Raw genomic sequence first — 19,887 nt, 5'->3', positions numbered from 1 at the left:
CAATATGTGTGTCTACACACTCAGTGAGCCATGAACTCAGTGTCTGTTTGGCCCTGTAGTTGTATGATTCCGTGTGTGTGTGTCTGAGTGTGTGTGTGTGTGTGTGTGTGTGTGTGTGTGTGTGTGTGTGCGCAGGTGTGCGCGCAAGTGACTTTATATATTTGTGTATGTGCATGTGTGTAAATGTTTTATCTACTTGGCTCTCAAGGCTAGTTATGACCAATGTCTGCGTGGGACTAAGAGCTAAGAGTGTGAAATTGATGTAGTAGTGTGTGTGTACAGTCAAGGTTGAAGCACCTCACTGTGTGTGTGTGTGTGTGTGTGTGATGAATATAGCAATATGTCTCAAGTATAGCAGCTATACGTGTGTTTTATATGTGGCAATTTTGTGTGTGTGTGTGCATGTGTGTGCGTGTCTGTGTGTGTGTATAACAGTAATGGTTGGTTCGCCCGTGAGCACTTTGATGGATGGTTCCTCATGGCCTGACTGTACTGTGCTACAAAATAAGAGAGGTAGACACAGCATGATGGAGGTGGATAAGAACGAGAGATTAAAGAAAACAAAGGGAAGTGAAGAGAGAGTTAATTATTAAAAGGAAAATGTGAGTTTGTTGATACTTATTTCTAACTGACTGTATTTGGTCCAAAATGCCCAAAAGCAGAATAATCCTGTTTAAAATAAATTGCTTTGTTTTAGGTTATTTTGAATGCATTTAAAAAAAAAATGGTTAGAAGAAGGGGGCAGTGTTAGTGTCTGAACCTGCTGCTGCAGTTACCAGTGAGATAATGAAATGTACAAAGGGATATGAGATGAGGGGATTGAGTAACAGATGCATGGGTTAGGGGGATTATCAGACTCCCAAACACTGCACAGTGGTTTATATTACGATGAGAAAGGATTTTACAATAAGTTATAATTGCAACAATCACTTTATCCCCCGTCTTAATGATAGGGAGGTAAAGTTACGCTGCTCATGTTACAAAGTAAATGTAGTTATTTAATATGTAACATTTCAACATTAAAATATCCAAAATTACCTCTTTTACCTACATATTTTGTTGAGTTTTGTACTAAAATTATCTCAAATGTTGCTCACAATGTTCAAACCCATAGAAACCCTATTTTTTTCTCAAGGTAACATTGTGTTTCAATTTTTCGCCTGTCGCTTTACGTTCTGGATAACCTCAAGTGATACATCAGAGAGTGAGGAGGGAGGTCTGCAAACGTGACTAAATATAACATGAATAAACTTCCGTGAACATTCGGATAGCTTTTCATCAGCAATGGTGGTTGTTTAGCAATCGTCTTTGCTAAACAATCTAGACAGACATCCCATGATCTCCTGCTGCTTCACAATGTCATCAGATCAAACCATGTCTTTTGTTTTCATTGTTTTGATTGAGAGACCTCATAGCAGCAGAAATTACATACTGTGCGCTTAAAAGTGCATGTATTTATTCACTGGGTGATGGTGCAAAGGTTGAGCCAGGTTCAATATATATATATATTTTTTTGCCGGTGCTCTCACACAGTGTAAACACAATGATTAATTTAAATGAAATGGAAAACTATTTTCCTAAAGTGCTGTTGTTGGTTAAATTTCGAGAGGTACTGATAGCAAAGTGAGTTGATTTTGTCTGTAAACCGTCATGGAGGATGAATCTCCATAATCATAATTATTCTAATCACAATCTGTTTTTGTATATTTTTGGTTTTAGTTTTTTTCAAATCAATATGCAGATTTGCCAAGAGCCCCAGAGTTTGGCATGTTTCCATAACTCCCAATCACAACTTATAGCCTTTTTTTGTTTTGGTTCCAAGTGTCCCACATTAATGGTGGAAAATAGACAATGTCAGGCTTTGGGCCAGCTTTCATTTTAGTTTTCTACCGCTGCCATGTGCCCCAGTGATTTATGTAAATATACCATGTGAAGTTGTTTGACTGACGGAGAGACTTTTAGATGTCATTGGCCGATTTTTTTTTTTTGGCCTTTATAAGAAAGCATACAGTAGAAAGAGTTCAAAAAATGTAAAGAGTTTTTCTTGTCTACTGATTACTCAAAGCACTTGTTACATTCACCCATTCACACACACATTCATACACTGATGGAAGAGGCTGCCATACAAGGTGCCGACCTCCCCATCAGGAGCAATACAGCCCTTGCTATCCCAACATCCACATATTTCTTTGATCAGCCATTCACACACACAATTTTAGGTTATCTTAGTCCATACTTTGACCTGAAGCCATGGGATCCGGGGATAGAACCACCAACCCTCCCATTAGTGTACAACCCACTCTACCTCCTGAGCCTCAGCTGCCCATGACATGCAACATTGGCTACTTGAACCAGTGACATTGCAAACTAGGTCACCACTTAAATTTCAACTTAACACTCATAATATACTATATGTTCTTGGCAAAAACTACATTGTATGCACAGTATATAGAATTTAGCATATATATTTTTATATATACTGTATATCTGCACCATTTTGATATTTTTGTAGCATATTTTCTATGCTTTGGCTCTGAGTAATCTTCATCTGCCATTGTAAGAAATAGTTATGTGAAGGGTACACAAATGTCAACACATGCCAGTGCATTCAAATCTCAGCTCTCTCTGTGGTGAGACTGTTGTCCTTTGAAAATAAGTCATCTTTCTTAGTTATGCTTTTTTCTTTTACCTTTGAAAAAAAACTGTTGCCGTGTGCTGTACAAATCAGACACTGCTGACTGACAGATGCATGTTATGTAATCTAGTTGTTTGCGACGGTGTAACACTACAGAATATGAGGTTCGGGAGGTGGTAGGTGTGTGATGTGCATTACGCCTGTATAATCTTGGAAACAATTGCAAGTTTGTGTGGTTTTGTGTGTGTGAGACACAGAGACAGAGAGTACTTTAGTCTGAAGGACCCAGAGTGTTGGCTAACAGCCAGCAGTCTGGATACCCACAAACCCTTGCTGATGCTGCTGCTAGGCAGAAAGTGCAGTCAGATCTGTGTTGCCACATGTGAACTCTGTGCTGTATGTCTCCAGGTCATGATTAGTTGGAATTCCACAGTTTTAAGTCTTTGGACCCATACACCATGACGTTACCTTGCAGGTAAAGTGCAAAACTGAATTTGAGTTGAAGTGAAATGTTTTCTGTTGTGGTGGCTGGACAAAATGTCTTTTTCAGGCTTCATATAAGTCAATTCCTCACTAGAAACAGAGCTGCCCTCTTTATGGTCCAATGACTAAATGTACTCCCTTATCTTGCCATCTAGGAGCAAATCAGTGCTTTTATCGCATGGGACCCCCTATCGTAACCTCATTGTTTCAACCTGAGATCCCCATTCAATAAAACATCATCTTGTGAGGGCCCACTTGAAGCAACCAGTGACCCATGTTAGGGCCAGATTCGCAGATAGAAAAACACTGGTCTACGACCCGGTGAAATGTGGCTTGATGCCAGCTGCCTACTCACAATATCCTGCCGTCCTGCGCCTGTTCCTTACCACAGCTCAGACAAATTGGTCCCTCTGGGATTTTGTGGAGCCTTTCTGTACCTATTGTGACCTAAAATTATGTCGACTTTTCTCAAAAATTGCAAAGCAATTTGCATTTTTAATGCAGGGTATTTTTGCAATATAATTGTAATAATTTATGCAAATTGCAAGTCGGGACACTGAAAGATACTGAAAGATACTGAGGCGGCATTTCATTCAACAGGAACGTGATTTGTACGCAAACTGAGACTATATGTCATTGAGAAAGAGACATATATAATACATTCCTATGATAATTAGCAAACTAAAGATCACAGAGAGCTACTGGAAATACTGATGTGTTGCATTTTCTGACAGGAAAGTTCAAAGCAAAGGAAAAACATTCAGGTTCCACTCTTGATAAATACCTTCAACTCAGTGTCAGCACAACAAACCGCAAATAAAATGCTACAAAAGTAGAACCCTTCTCAAGATTTTGAAGCGTATGGTTTGATGTAAAATAGCCACATTTATTTTTGACCTTGGCTTTGTGTTCATCTGAATAAATAAATAAACACAGGTTTATGATAAATGGGAGTACAATGATGTCGATGAAATGAAACAGGAAGTGAGCTAATTTCCTTTGTTGCATCAAGGAACCTTAAAAAGAAGGAAGGGTCATTACGTCACAGAATCTTAATTTGGTGCCAGACTGTGGTGACAGCTGTATTGAAGTCTATGAGAAATGCATGGAGAGACGCACTAAAACCAACATATCTACGTCGCATTACTTCTGGTGAAGAAATGCCTCTAGAAAGAACACACTTCAGAGAGCAGGTTTACAGCTGATTTATTTTTATCGACACATTTGTCCCTTGACTTTGTTTAGGAAAGGCTCCTGTTTACAGTGTAATTGCAGTCTCATCAGTGGAAATCAGTCAGAGCGGCCCCGTTTGATCACAATATTATCATCCCTGTCAATCATTTGGGGAAAAGATCAGTCGTTAACCTACTCTCTGAAGCGTGGTCTTTCATTTTCTGGAGGTGTTTCTTCATCAGTAGTCATACGATGTAGATGTGTTGCGTTTAAGTGTGTTTCTCCATGCATCTCCGGTAGACTTAAATACAGCTGTCCACACAGTCTGGCACCAAAGCGAGTTTCGGTGACCTAATGTCCCCTCCTTCTTTTTTAGGTTCCTTGATTTGTGTTACTCTTAATAAAAGTCACATCAACATAAAGCTCAAGCTCTCAAATTGACCTCCCATTTCCTTGTTCTTGAAAACTTAATTTAGGAAAGAGATAAGAAGATATAAGTAGACATACTGTAGGTAGTTTATGCTTAAGTAAATCAGTGTAAAAAGAGTACAAGATTCTCTGTTCATTTTGTGATTTAATGTGGAAAACTTGCACAAAAGTTGGGATAGATATGCATTGATGTCTTCCGTTTCACACCAATTGTAACCAACACACACACACACACACGCACACACACAGGCCTCTGTTGACAGTCCCACTCAGGTAGACAGACAGCTTGACAGACACTGTGGGGGTGGGTGGGGTTCCTGTTTAAAATATGAGGGGATTACGCAGCAGGGAGTTGCTTGAGGACACCAGAGAATCAGTGGGGTTCTTACCCTCTTATCGCACAAATCAAATGCCACCTACTGCCGGAGTGCCCTTGAGCAAGGCACTTAAGTCCTCAAAACACTGCAGCATTGCTGCCACGTAGATCTGTACCTCCCGCTTCCTGTGTTTTCCCTTGTTTGTGTGTGTGTGTGAATGAGTTTATGTATCTCAGTGGGTAACGTACGCTCCCAGCGGCAACAGAACTGTAATTCCCTGTTCAGAAATAGATGTTTGTCTGTCTGTTGCTCCGTTTGTCTACATGAAATGTGCTCAAGCCTGGGAAAACAAATCTCTCCTAAAATCTCCACTCGAAGTTCTTCTCATATCTTCTCTTCTCTTCTCTTCTCTTCTCTTCTCTTCTCTTCTCTTCTCTTCTCTTCTCTTCTCCAACAACAATTAAAAGAAACTGCATTAAACATCCCAATAGTACTTTTAAAGCCACTCTTTAAAAGTGTTGTTTAAAAACGTTAGCTTAAGGCTACAGTAGCTAGCCTTGGGTAGACTGTGAAATTGTTCCATAGCCAGGGGTCTACAATTAAGCAGGCGAACTAATTATCCATAAATACAATTTAATATATCCTTAAAGTGCTGCTACATAACAAGTGGTTGGGAAATAAGACATTTCCCACATTTTGTTTTCATAAACCTCATATCTCCAAGTCTTCCTCGTGTTTAGTTTGGGCCCGTGCATTTTTATAAACATCATCCGGTGGGGTTTACAGTGGGAGTTACAAGGATTTCAAATGGCTTCAGTAATATGTATTAAGTGTTAACACAGAGGGAGACTAAAAAAGGAAAAATGCCCATCTTGCCTTAGGCCATTCTCTCTCTCTCTTCTTCTGTTTTTTTAAAAAAAAATTTTTTAACTTCAACAGCACATAGAGAGAAAAGAACCTCTCAGTATTAAGTGTATCTCTATCTGGCTTCACAAATTTCCCAAAATTCGCAGCCCCGTTGCCCGAGATTTATACCACTGCTGTTTACAGATTTATACCACACTGCTTTCCCCAACATATTGTCTACAGTGGAGGACTGCCAACTAAGCCCTTAATTTAAAACAAATGTCCTACTTTACTTAACAGCACTGTCCATACCCTCATCCTGTTTCCTGCCATTTCTCTTTTTATATTCAGCAAAGATCTTCCCCACTGAAAAATTGAGGTTGTGTATTGTTTTCAGTGCACTCGATTCTTCATCTGCTCACTGCCTTTTCTTCTTCTCTCAGTCTCTGTCTTCTCCACAACAAGTGCCTCTTGTCTATCCATTTACTGTGAGCTGCGTTGTGTCACTGATAGACTAGTGTTCCACCAGACAGACTGAAAAAAAATGGATTGCGCTCCCAGAATGACAGGTCAAAACAAATAGTTTCACCCAGGAACATAGATCTACTGTACAAGTGTTAGGTGTATCTAGTGCTGGCAAGAAGAAGCCAAATACTCTGTGAGATGGAAAATAGTAATATTTGTTTTATGAGTTTATGTTTGGATTGTCTCTGGTTGGTGAAAGACAGATTGTTTTTCTAGGTGTCAAAGAGTCAGTGGATATTTGACAAAACCAAGATATAAATTGCTGCCATCTCTCAGAGAAGTCAGCTTTTTTGGGAAAAGAAAACAATTCTCAAGTACCAGTGGACAGCCATGTGGCTTTACATGTGCTGAATTGACCTAGAACACCCAGGAAAAGAGTTGAAGAAAGTTGAAAAACTCACCGTTGACTTCTGGTTTCACTCTGGACAGGAAGAGCCGTCTACTGTGTTAAAGTCCTGCACTTGTTTAATCCGTCCACCATCCCTGGCTGCCTCCTTGTATGGACTTGCCTCTCCTTACTTCCTGTCTTACAACAAACACCAATATGGGCTGCAAAGAGGTGCTTGACTTTTCAACCTACATTGTTGTTTTTCTTAGGAGGATAGGCTGATTACACACAACAAACCAGAAAATCAAATGACTTCAACAAACCAGAAATTAAATTAGAGCCTTAGTTATGATGAGTTAGGCTATTGGAAAGCTTTACTTTGACATGGACAGTGGAAATCTGGTCTTTGTTTTCCACTTCATTAAGCCCTCTCAGTGCACACCTTTATGAGTATCCCATCTCAGCCATCTGTTGCTCCAGCTACATGATGTTAAATGCCTTGGTCAAGCACATTATAATGGTCCCTAAATAAGTCCTCTCTTTACTTCCTTGTCAGGTTCCTGCTGTCCGGTGGATTTCAGCTGATAACTGTCCGTATACAAGCAGTCTTTTTGCCTGTGAGGTGATAAAAATCCCAAGGCTGCCAATATCACTCTTAATTTAGCCATGTTAAGGTGTGATTGATAAGTGGTGTCACGGCCATCGCTAGAAAACAGTGCGTAAGACCTGAAAAAGAGTGTTTTGAAATACATTCAGTCAATACTGGTCAATATCAACATAAATCCTTAAGAAGAAGAGAAGAGGGATCAACATTTAAACATCAATAAGTCAATACTACATTAATTAAGAGACAGTACTGTACTTACCTTAAACAAATGAGACCACCTTCACCAGCAGCCCCTGCATACCCTTTAATGCTGCCACCTGGATGCTTTATGGCAAAAAAAAAAAAAGAAAAAAGAAGAAGAAACACATTATTTTAGTGTGCATCTTGGATGGAGCGGTTTCCTCTTCATCTACCTGAAATGAAGCCTGTGAGCGAGTTCAGGCAGCAGACTCGAGCCCACAGCTACACTCCCATGGCATACTCCTCTCATTGCAACATATATGCATTACACCCGTAAGCCGTCAGCGCTCTGCTCACTCTTTTGCTTCATGTCTGCTGCCATATCACTCACCTTTGAAGCTACTGTATGCTGTCACTAGCTGCTTCTGATGTTCATGTAACGTTTCAAAAGCCTCACTTCCACCCCAGCATCCACCTGTGGGCGCCGAATCTACCATTCCCTCAAGGAGGAATAAGTATTGTCTTCCCCCAACTCCCTCCTTGTGGGGAATGACAAGGTCACAGCAGACGCCAAACATCAATGCTGTACATATTCTATATTCAAGTATCAACTATTCCACATGAGTTGAGTGAGTGAAATAACAGCGAGCTGCAGAGAGCTGTCTGAAACGACTCTTCAGAGCTAAGTTATTGAAATTTTCTGCTTGGTAGACCACTTGTAAGCCACATTTACCAGAAGACTGCAAGGACATGCAGAAAGTCATCAGGCTTTGATCTAGATGTATACATTCACAGATAAGAGAGGCAACATTAAATTGGTTTACTTAAGATATCTTGTACTCAAAACAGTCAATGAGGAACCTAGTGAAGTAAAGGTAAAGCAAACTGACAAATGCAACTTAACTTCACAATCCCACCTTTAAATCATTCTGTAATAAGAGTGTAACTTAATATCTCTATTTTGATGGCACCAACCAGCACACAGTATTACATGCCGTGCACATGTACAGAAAGGGTGCCTCTAAGTGCACCTGCTATTTTCTTTGATAAATGCTCAGTGGCACTGTGTCCTCACTTTACTGATAGAGGAGTGGTGTTGAGATTGTAAACAGACGTGGCTCTTAGATGTCTATTTTTAGAAAAACAGCCCACTTTTCACTAAAATACCAACACGGACTCATTTTAATTAAAGCACCCATCTGTTTTCTTCCTGTTTTTTTTCCCACCTTTGTGTCATCATGGGCTCTGTCTTTCAGGTTTGCCAGCTTTAACAGGTGTGAAGTGTCACTGGGTAATTTTAATACAGGGTTAAATTACAGTCAAGAAAGGGCAAAGATTATTCCTAAGTGAGTTTTGCATCTCTGCCTTTTTTTATACAGTACCATGCCACAAGACGGTGACTGCATGTGACTGAGCCTTTACCAACCTGTTCTCACTCCCAATGTGTTAGATACAGCAGCCTCGTCAGTGACCCGACACTTCTAAGTCTGGCGGAGTAGGTACCCCTCTAGCATCACTTTTGAAATCTCTTAGACCTAAGCAAGTAATTTTGGAGTCTTTTGGGAAGCCTAATCATGTTGTATATTACATATTTTTGCGAACTGCACCGTGGAACCCTTCACGCCCAAAACTGAAGCTAGAGGGTAGGTAGATCATCATAGCTTAAGACTTAAGCCACTGACCAAGCTGCCGTTACTTTGACAAGTATGTAATGAGAACGTGTTGGCCCTTACACAAAGGCAGCTCACTAAATCAAGAAGTATTTTCTTGCAACATCAAACGCACTAGTGAATGTTACCATGTGTGTAACCTTACCTTTCTACCTGTCTTTATAAGGTGTTCCCCACGCACACTGTGTCTTTTGTAATTTGCTTTGCACTTATGATTGATGACTGTTCAGACAGGTTAGGGCTCGTTCCTGGTCATGGACTGCAGCTGCATTTGGAGCTGTTGAACTTGATGATAAACATATCATCTCCACAGTTAGAGGGTCATTGACTCCAAGAAGCAAATGTCAGTGTTGAAGCGCTCCCATCTCTAGCTGTAACTTCCATCATTGAAATCCTACACACAGCTTTACCAACATTTCCTCGTCTCCCATTTAATTTGGTACAAATCTGAAATGCTGCCAAACTGCATCAGTTGCATTATTTTTGAGTGACCAGTTCATTTACACTAACACCAAGGCTTTTTTCCCCTCTGTCTATTCTGTGGAAGAGAGTTCATGTGACGGTGATGAAAATAACCCTGATGCTATTTCAGCACCATGGTATGCCTTTTTACTGTACAACCATCCAATCTAAACAGTAATCCCAGCATTATAAGAGTCTGTCAACATCAGACATGCCAGCAGTCTGATAGACTGGCAGGCAGAGCGAGAGATAGACTGTTAAACAGGCAGATACAGATGGGCAGTCAGACAGATGGACGCGGCAACAGAAAGGCACACAGGCAAGCTGGCTGGTTGGTCGGTTGACTGTAATGACCGGCTGGCTGGAATCTCTGAGTGGCTGTCTGATTACATAAGCTGGTTGACTGGTTGGACAGTTGACCGACGGTCACATAGTCTTTAAAGCGGATCACTTATTTTCGCATAAATGTCAAACAGCCGTAGGATCAGTGTGATTGGGAGAGAGCGAAGTGGAAAGAGAGAGGGGAGAGACAGAGAGAGAGCTGGAGACTAGACAGGGATATGGAATCATGTCAGTCCATCAGTACAGTGACAGCTAGACGATTACTGCTCATTACCTGACTGACTAACTGACTGACAATTGTGTATGTGTGTTGGTGAGTTTCTGCGTGTGTGTGTGTGTGTGTGTGTGTGTGTGTGTGTGTGTGTTGGTGAGGGTGTGTGTGTGCACACGTGAATTAATTCTCATCTGTCTCCTGGTCAGTCCTCTATTTGAGACTCAAATCGCTGCACCATTTTATTCCCAGAGACAAACAGAAAAATGGGAAATGATAATGCTTGTGTCTGGGTTTATGCTCTCCATTTAGTTTAACAAGTACATTTTGGACTGCTTATGATGATTTATAACCATTCCTATGAGTATGTGTGGAATGCGGTAATGTGACATGTTTTTCTAATCAATATAATTTATTAATAAACTAGTTTGAGGGTAAATCTTTATCTGTGTTAAATGCCAGAGATTGTTAAAGGCCCGTCACAAACACTTTTTTACTTTGCAGTTTTCAGTAGCAGACATGGTAGCTCCTTAATGCAGCCAGTACCTCTGTGATCAATACAGTCCCAGCCAACCTCTCTCTTAATCTCCGACTAGTGTCAAAAATTAACCTTGGCCTAAAGCAAAAATACCCTCGGAAGTTCACATGCCCATGAAATTAAAAATATAGGAGCACCTGATAATTAGTTATACCCATTTCACTTTATTCACATTTTATTTGTTGAGTGGTGAAATATTAATGTGGGAATGCAACATCTGTCCCCTGTGGGCCACCAAGGTGATTTATTACAGCCTGCAACCGGGCAGTTCTCTTTCTGGTTGAGAAAAATAGAAGGCGCACTGAAAATGCAGCACACAGCCTGAAAAAGTAGACAATGGTTCACTCACAAGAGGTAGAAGTAGAAAGGCCAATCACATGCAATCCACAGAATCCTAAAATCAATATATATAATAACTGCATTTAATAAAAATGCAGATATAAGCAGAAAGCTCACATTAACTGACTTAGCATTATAGCATTACATGATAAACAGAGACGTTGTGGTGCTATGGCATCTACTGTATGACCACAATGTACACTCAGTTGCCAGTTTTTAGGCAAACCTAGCTAAAACAATGTAATCTAATAGATCAGTCCTGCAATATTTACTATTATCATGCAGATTATGATGTCTGTTTGTTGAAACTGTATTTTAGAGGTGTTGTTATTGACAGCCATTTCTATTATCATTTTGTTATGGTTTTAAGCTAAATAGCAGAAGCACCTTTCTGCATTTGCTTTAGTCAGATGTAATATACTGAGTGCATAATTAGCTTAATGACCTGTAATTAAACAGTGCTACAATTGAAATCACTTCAACTGGAAAAAGGCTACTGAATCCCATGGATTGTTAGCTAAGTTACACTATTTTGACAGCACTTCAGAAATAAGTTCACCCAAACATGAAATTTCAGTCATTATCTACTAAGTTATTTACACCTTTTTAAAGGCCTAAGTCTTCACTGTAGCTGCCAAGCTAAGAGCATCAGTGCACACCCGGTCTAAAGTAGGCACGAGCCCAACCACGCGTCAAGGTTCTAAATAATGTCTTTTTAAATGAATCTGGGGTTTCTTTTTATACATTTTCACATTTTAAAAGCAAGGCCCCGTCAACTTCAGTTGTTTAGCAGAATGCCACAATGTAGTTTTTGATGTGAAGCTCCAGAAATGTTTCCATCAGCATGAGGGTGAGTAGGTAATGGCTGAATTGTCATTTTGGAGTCAATGTATCTTTGGACTTAAATGTGCCAAACTATGCTGTACTAAGTTTTATATATAAGAAAATCAGAAAAGGTTGGAAAAGAGACTGTTTTGAACTTCGGAAGAAGTGAGCCAGACAGTTGACTCAAGGAGGAGTGCATACAAGGGGTTTCCACACAAAAAGAGTCTCTTGATTCCTGTATGTATTACCACGTCCCAACAAGCATGTATGTGAATATATGGTCAGCTAAAAGATCAATTAATGAATGTGCTTTTCTCTGAAAGTGCTCTTTAATCAATAATAATAATAATACTATTAAAATGTAGTTGGATTTGTCTTTATTACTGTAAAAATATGAAGCAGCTGCACAAGTACAAGCATCTGTAATCAACACAACTTGACAAAACATCAGTTCGAATATTTTATTGTGCAGTATAATGAAAAATAATGATCATTTCACTGCTTGTTTCTTAAGTTTGCTCACAGAAGTGTAGCATTACCTACCCTCTACTGGTGTAAGCAGCACACAGCATTTAATTAGCCTAACCACAGGAACAGTATGCTTAGTCTCAAAATAATTCTAACACAAATAACCCCAAAACTCAGTGCATACAGTTAAATAAAAAAGATAAATCTGAGGTGCCAAACACCGCTGTGGCTAAATAAAGTAAACTAAAAATCTCATTTACATTTTCTAAAAAGCAAAACATTTCTCCTCCGTCTCGCTTCTCTTTTCTCCTCCTGTCTCGTCTCACCACAGACCTCACGCCCCTCTCCGTCCTGTCCTTCTTCAATCTCCTCTCTCTCCTCTCCTCCCTCATCCCTCTTTCTGTTTGTCGCTTTCCGTGTGCTCCCTTCATCCGTTCCTGTCTGTCCTTTGTGTCCTTGCTTTGAGGCCACCTGAATTAAAATTATTCATTTCTCTCTGTTTCCACTGTCCTCTGTCTTGCTCTGTAGCTAAATGACTTTAACCCCTTTTAGTCTTTTGTCCATCCTCCTTTCTTTCTCCAAACCATATTTTTGCCTGCCTCTTTTCTGCTTTCTCACTTTCATTTCCCACTTTTATGTGTCACCTCAGCTCAACTCTCAGTTGACCTGGCTGACCTTTCAAATGATGAAGAGTGAATCGCATAAAATGACCGTCACTAATACAGAAAGCAGACTCACTGTCGTCACTGCTTTGATTGTGTCAGCGCTCTCTTTTTCCTTTATTTTTACCCTCTCCTCTCATTTCCTTTGATTTTGTCTCTCCTCCCCTTTCATTGTTGCATAGTGACAATTTATTGTGTCCCATCTTTTCCTCAAATCGTTGTTCACTTGACTTGGATACATCAAGAGCTACTTAACTCTGCACTTCAGTGTGACTGCTGTCATGGACACTTGAAAGTAAAATGGTGTCCTAATTGCTTATTAATTTCCTGCACTGCTTAACAATGACAGAATAAAGTACATAAATATGAAATGATGCTTAACATAAATCAAAATCTGTAAACTTATCATTTGTACTTTTGCCACTGCTTGTCAGAGTCAGCAATGTAGGAATAAGCAAGACATCTACTTCTCTCCTTCTCCTTTTCCTTTCCACATTCTGCAAACATGTTCCCAGGCCAGACTGAATATATACTCCCTCTAGTCCTGTCTTGTTCTGCCCCGAGGTCCTCTCCCAGTCAGACATGGGGGCGTCATCCACAAGCATCCTGATCAGATTCCCAAAGCGTCTTAACTGACTCTTTTCACTACAAAGAAGGAGCGTTTCTGCTTAGAGTTTCTTCTAAGAATCTGACCTCCTCACCCTGAGCTCAGACATCCCATGAATGTATTTTGGACCCTTGCAAGTGCATTCTCACTCTTGCCATCCAGAGCTTCAGGGTGAGGATTACGGCACACTGTAGACCTACTGGGAGCATGAGAACTTCACCTTCTTTTGGGGAGCCAACATGCCCCCAACCCACAGGGGGCAATCCACCATATCAAACAGAGCACCAAAACCCTCAGATTTTTGCTGTGCTAATCCTCATATAGTGCTAACTATTCACCCCCAGCTGCAAACCAGCCCAGTGTGCACTGGAGGAGATGGTTTGGAAAAGCCAACAGAGCAATGTCACCTGTAAAGGATAATCAAAATTGACACTTTTTGGCTGCACCTAGAAAACCTTGCAGTCCAACACACAGAGAAACAAGACATTACAACATCAGTCTTGTTCTTACCTATTTGAAAAAGATACTGTTAAAACCCGGGTATTCTTTTTTCCACAAGCAAGTCTTCTTTCTTTTTTGAAAGAACTGTTGCTGCTGCCTACCTTAAAGGACCAATGTGTTGGATTTGGCTGCAGAAAATGAAGAAAACACTCTAAAAGGCCCTCTCCTCTCTAGGGCCAGTGTTTGGTTTTTGCATTCTGGACTACTGTAGAAACAAGCGCTCCCTCTGTAGATATACAATAATTATTCTGAGGTAATAAAGACACAACGATTCTTAGTTTCATGTGATTATACAGGAATGAAAACATACTTATGAATATTATATTCTGCCAAAATATCCCCCTGAAACTGACAGGCTGGACCTTTAAGATTTAAAGCTTTTTATATATGACTTTGAGCTCATGTGGCATTAAAGATGATAAACCTAAAGGTGCACTATGAAAGAAAACATCTCTTCGTTTTCATGACTGAATAAACAAACTGACCTTAAAGGACAATACATTTTCATACTGTTTGACCCTGTCACCTTTCTAGCTTCAAACAGTGTTCTGGGGACCTTATTTTCTACTTTCTGAGTTTGTATTATTACTGCATTAATATTTGCGGCTTGAAGGTGTTAATCCTCATTTTAACCATTTAGTCTTGGCTGCAAACCAGCCCAGTGAAGGTCATGGTCTGAAACAACATAACTGTAAATGGCACAAATGTAGTCCAGGTCATCAAACTGGACACTCTCCACTTTGTGGCTGCACCGAGGGATGCTGGCAATGAACATCTCAACCATAGCAGAGTTCAACACCTGGGGAACATGCACAGACTCACTGTCGTTGTTCATTCATCTGTTTGAAAAACATGCTGTTAAAGTTTATTTGTTTCACAGCGTCATCTTAAAGTCCCCCTCCATTCATTTTTCTTTTTCTTCCTGTCCCCTCAGGTGAATATTTGACACTAGAAGGCTGTTTTCACAGTCATTGGCAGTTACACTTGCGAAATGAAAAATATTTGCATATGCATATATTCTGTGATTTTTAATCAGGGAGAAGGAGTAGGTGCCATTCAAAGGATTTTAAAGTGATATGTTGTGTCTATGCCAGACACATATTGGAGAATGTTTTGTATGCCTTAATAATACATGTGTGGATGGGATCTTTAAGGTCTTTGTGGAGCTATATATGCATAAGTTAAGCTGGTTCTTTGTCTACTACCTCTACAGTATACACTTCTGTTAAAACAGCGAGTTCATCTATTTAGCTCACCTTGAAATGATTTGATTCCATGTCAGCCATTCCAGCACGAATGCCAGATATTAGTATAGGTGTTTCTTCATTAGATAAAAAGATTTCATTTACTTTATTTAGTCGAGACTATTCATCTCGTTCAATTTCAGCTTTTCATTTTGTTTGCTTGTTCACAATCTTCCCCAAATCGTTTCACCTCTCAATTAAGTCTCAAAGAGCTTTTTCAGCACAACCTGCAGTGTAATAAGCGCTTACCTCGCTGGAAAATAGTCAATCAACACCTGACTTTACCTATCATGTTAGTTTGACTGTTCTAGTGTAAATTCTCAAAATAGAGTATGTTTCTATTTTGCTGGGCTTGTTCTATATTTCATAGTGTTTGGGCTCACGACAAGTTTGGTTACCATGGAGTGATAGTTGCTTTTGTGCGGTGTAGCTTAAAGATGTATCAAACTCATAGCATTCATTTTTAGAGAGACCAGGAAAATCACTCCCTTCACTCTCCTTTTTCCTCAATGAAGCAGACAGCATGAAACCTGAGTGTAGTGCTGAGTCAGGGAAAACACAAAAGGGAAGATCTTGAAGGAATCTGTTCTCAGGCCAGCAGGGGTCTTCATGGCTTCAGGGCTGGAGTCTTTACCAGAACATCAACACATTGAAAACATACCGTCATATTTTTGTCGAGTACAAATTTGTTTTTCTATGTTTCAGGCTTTCAGATTCGATGTTGCCTTATTGTTTGCTTTCAGGAGTCAACAGTTAACTGTCGTGCTGTGTTTCAGAAATGTGTTTTCTCAAAGACTTCTTTCTGTTTTTTCAGGTTGTCAGGATTCATGCTGCCCTCCCCTATAGTCAGCAGTGGATCTATATTGGCCTTGTGGTTTACCACAGACTTCGCCGTCAGTGCACAGGGCTTCAAAGCTGTATATGAAGGTAAGACATTGTATGTGTGTGCATCGTGAAGCATGAACTGTGGCTATGATACAGATGATGACAAATAGTCAATAGTGATGACAAATGTGACCTGCAAAGTGATTGAACCATGTTGGAAAATGGTGTGTGACTAACAGTGACTATCGCATGAAGTACACAAAAAGAGCTGCATTTAGAAATGTTATTTAGTTTATCGAAAGGTATCCAAATGACAGGAAGGTTGCAGTTACTTGGAGTGACTTTGATGACACGCAGATGTTGATTATTCATCATTCCTTGTCTTCATATCAATCAGACAGTGTTTTTTCGGGGGTCAGAAATGAGAAAGAAGTTAGGTTTTTAAAGGACTGTGTTTGTCTATTTATAGCTCAGAGAAATTAGGGGGCTAATTCTTCTTTTGATCAAAAAATGAGTTGAACAAACAGTGCCATACATGCGACACACTTTTTCTGGAGTGAAAACGTATGGCTGAGGCCTGCTCCTAATTCAAGAGATTAAAATGTTCATGTGTTGGCTCGCAGCCACGAGCCTTTGTCTCGGTCATCCGTGGTCCTCTGTAATGTATTAACTGTGTATGTATACATATTCAATATTCATGTATGTGTGTGTCCTGTATTGTTATTTCTACACTAAGGGGTCGGTGTTCACATCACTGCTCACTGTGTTGACTTCCTGGCTGCATGTTGTTTTGCTGTGTGTCTTACGTGTGTTTTATGAGCGTGGTATACAAGACTTTTCCATGTCTGCGTGCCTGGTGGGATGCGACACAAATGCTTAGCCTGACCTTTTGAAGATGCACACACACACATCCGAGAACACACACATGCATGCACACACTCAAACGCACAAAACACACACACAAACACACACACACAGTGTTCCATTACGCTTGCATAAGAGTTCATCTATGAATCATGAACTCTAAATATCAAAGACAAACTCAAGAGACCAGATATACACACTTACTCCCCTATGCGTGTGTGAGTGTGTGTGTTTCACCTTTATCTTACTCTGTCTGTGTAAACTGCATATTGTTGTGTGTATCTGTGTGTGTGTATATTCCTGAATGTGTGAATGGTGAAAGCACACCTGACAGCTATTAAACCTTTTTCCAGGAGGCACTTTGTCTTTTTTTGTATTATTTTTTTTTTTTCATTGTTCCGTTTCACATCTGCGGGGACTCTTAAGTGTGTTGCCTCAGGAGCGGTTGTGATTTTGTGTGTGTGAGTGCACGTATGTGAATGTGTATGAGGTGTGTGCATGTTTGCGTATAATTGACGGGTTTTTCTGCTAATGTCTAATCTTTTTCTTTTTGCATCGTGTTCTAAACTGGTCTCTGTACTCGTGTGTGAAATAACAATGTATGTGTTTATCGAGATGATTGCCTGTGTGTGTACAGAACATTGCATTCATGCAACAAAAAAGGCATTATTTTTTAAAGCCTTTGGTTTTTTTGCTTATGTAAGATCAGTTATCGGTTATGTGATCATTCTGGTATCTAACTGGTGAGCTTTCTACTGTGACTTTATGCCTGTAAGCTTCACTAGAGTTTCTTTATTTTATGAACTTAACATTACACCTGTCTCACATCAAATTCTTCTTCTGAACATTCATTTTAATAACATGTGCATTAACGCATCATCATCATAATAATTTGTAGCTTTTACTTGAACACATAAGCGTGTGTGGCCAGCAGTGTCTATCCGTCTATGGTAAGGGCAGCTGTTTTATCCTTTTGTCTTTAGATTTTTTGCACCTTCTCAGTCAAGAGGACCTAAAAACCCTCTTGCGAAATGATTGTAGAGAACCAATTGGCTGCATATTTTTGCATATGAATTTTGCTAACTCCTTCGTGATGGCCCTTTAACGAGCTTCTACGACGCTATATGCTGAAGCAGAGCGTAGCGAACAGTAGGCGGTCAGATGAGGTTGTACACTTGAATTTGCTCCGCTTGTTGTGGTTCCCGCGCTGCCTCACTTGAGTGGCGAGCTAGCAGGTGAGTCTGCAGATTTGTTGTCTTTGTAGGGTCTGAGACTGCTGCTATGTACAAAGCTGACAAACAGCCTTATCTTTGTTAGTTACACCGCCATCTATGGTGTAAAACCCAGAATACTTCTCAGATGTTGTGTTGTGATTGTCCATTTGGGGTATGCTTGCTAGTGTCCTCTATTTTTGTAGCAAACAACATAACATTACTGGTTTACTAATAGGTCAGTAGAGGTGGCAATAGGTCAAACTGTTCATTTTTAGAGTGCGTTATGCTGCATCACAAATATAAACTTTCCCCCATTTTCAAATGGGAATTTAGAAATTTAGAATAAGGTAGCCTGAGTAACAATAATGACAAAAAGAAAGATAAAGACAGAAAAATGAAAGAATGAATAAAAGCAGACATACCGCCAGAGGACAATCTGTGACACTTAACAGTATGTGCAAAATGCAGTTATAAAGTCCTGACATTTGACACTTGTGAAACAAAAAGTCTTCTCAAGTAGATCAATAAAAATCCTGGCACAGAGAAAAACTGGTATGTGAGATGCACCTCTGTGACTGTGATCTAAAGTACTCACCATTAAATTCTGATTTTAATGCTTGTTAAAATCTGCAGAGTTTGACAGGCAAAGTTTGTTTCCATTGAACCTCGAAAAACAGTGGACTCCCTCACCTTTATTGTGAGGGTCCTGAGTTGAGTGCTTTAATATTCATGTTCGGTAAAGGGAAAGTTTTAGTGTGCATATCAACCTTTAAGCTGTTGTATTTTTCCTTCTCTGTGTCTGTTATGCTATGTAAAGCAGGAGACCCTGCACATATCTTGTATGAATTTCTCATCAGAAATCTAAATACTTTTAAGAACTGATCATAAAAATACTTGTTGATAGGTTACAAGGTCACGACTGAATTCATTACTGAAGATTGAGATCTGAAGTTTCATCCCATCGTGGCTCAACGCCCCTGCAGAGTTGCAAAGATCATAGTGAACCCATTTCAATGTATGACCAGAGTCCACGATGGCTCAGGTCCAGCAAGTGGACATTTGGATTTGGTCATACTGTCATATTATTGTAGTCTAACAATCACTACACTGGCATGTCCTCTCAGTGCCTGTGAAGCTTAAGCTTACATTTCTGAGCTTTTTTGTTTTCATCATTTTTTAGTAACAATTTTTCCTTATAAACAGCCTTTGCTCTGATTATAGTGTTTAAAACCGTACCTCCAAAACCCCTTCCTGGCTTGCTATTGATGTTTTGACTATCTTCAATATTTGTGTCTTTGTGTTTCAGCTGTTGTCCACGTAGAAGCAATGACTTCATGCTGCAATCAAATTTCCCAGTGACAAAATAAAACAAAAGCGCGAAAACATCACTAAACTGAACTCTGTATGAGCTGAACTAGACGAATAACAGTTTTGCATTGAAAAAATATGAATTCAAAATCATTAGACAATCTCAACATCTTCTTCCCCCCTCTGCTACCCCTTTTTTTCTCTTCCTCTTTCTCTGCTTTTGTTCGTTTAAACTAATTCACACTAACAAAGAATCTATTCAGCCCTGTCTTTTTATTGGCCTT

General features: G+C 39.8%; 1 protein-coding gene across 1 annotated transcript in view; it reads left to right on the top strand.

The window, feature by feature from the left end:
- Positions 1 to 19,887, top strand: part of csmd1a (CUB and Sushi multiple domains 1a) — a 297,982-nt gene that overhangs the window by 27,149 nt on the left and 250,946 nt on the right. The window contains exon 3 of the mRNA XM_073463855.1: positions 16,207 to 16,319. Coding sequence (XP_073319956.1) covers positions 16,207 to 16,319 — 113 coding nt within the window. The remainder of the gene's footprint in view (positions 1 to 16,206; positions 16,320 to 19,887) is intronic.

Source organism: Pagrus major, chromosome 4, assembly GCF_040436345.1.
Source record: "Pagrus major chromosome 4, Pma_NU_1.0".
NCBI lineage: Eukaryota > Metazoa > Chordata > Actinopteri > Spariformes > Sparidae > Pagrus > Pagrus major.
This window is presented reverse-complemented; position numbering and strand designations above follow the sequence as displayed.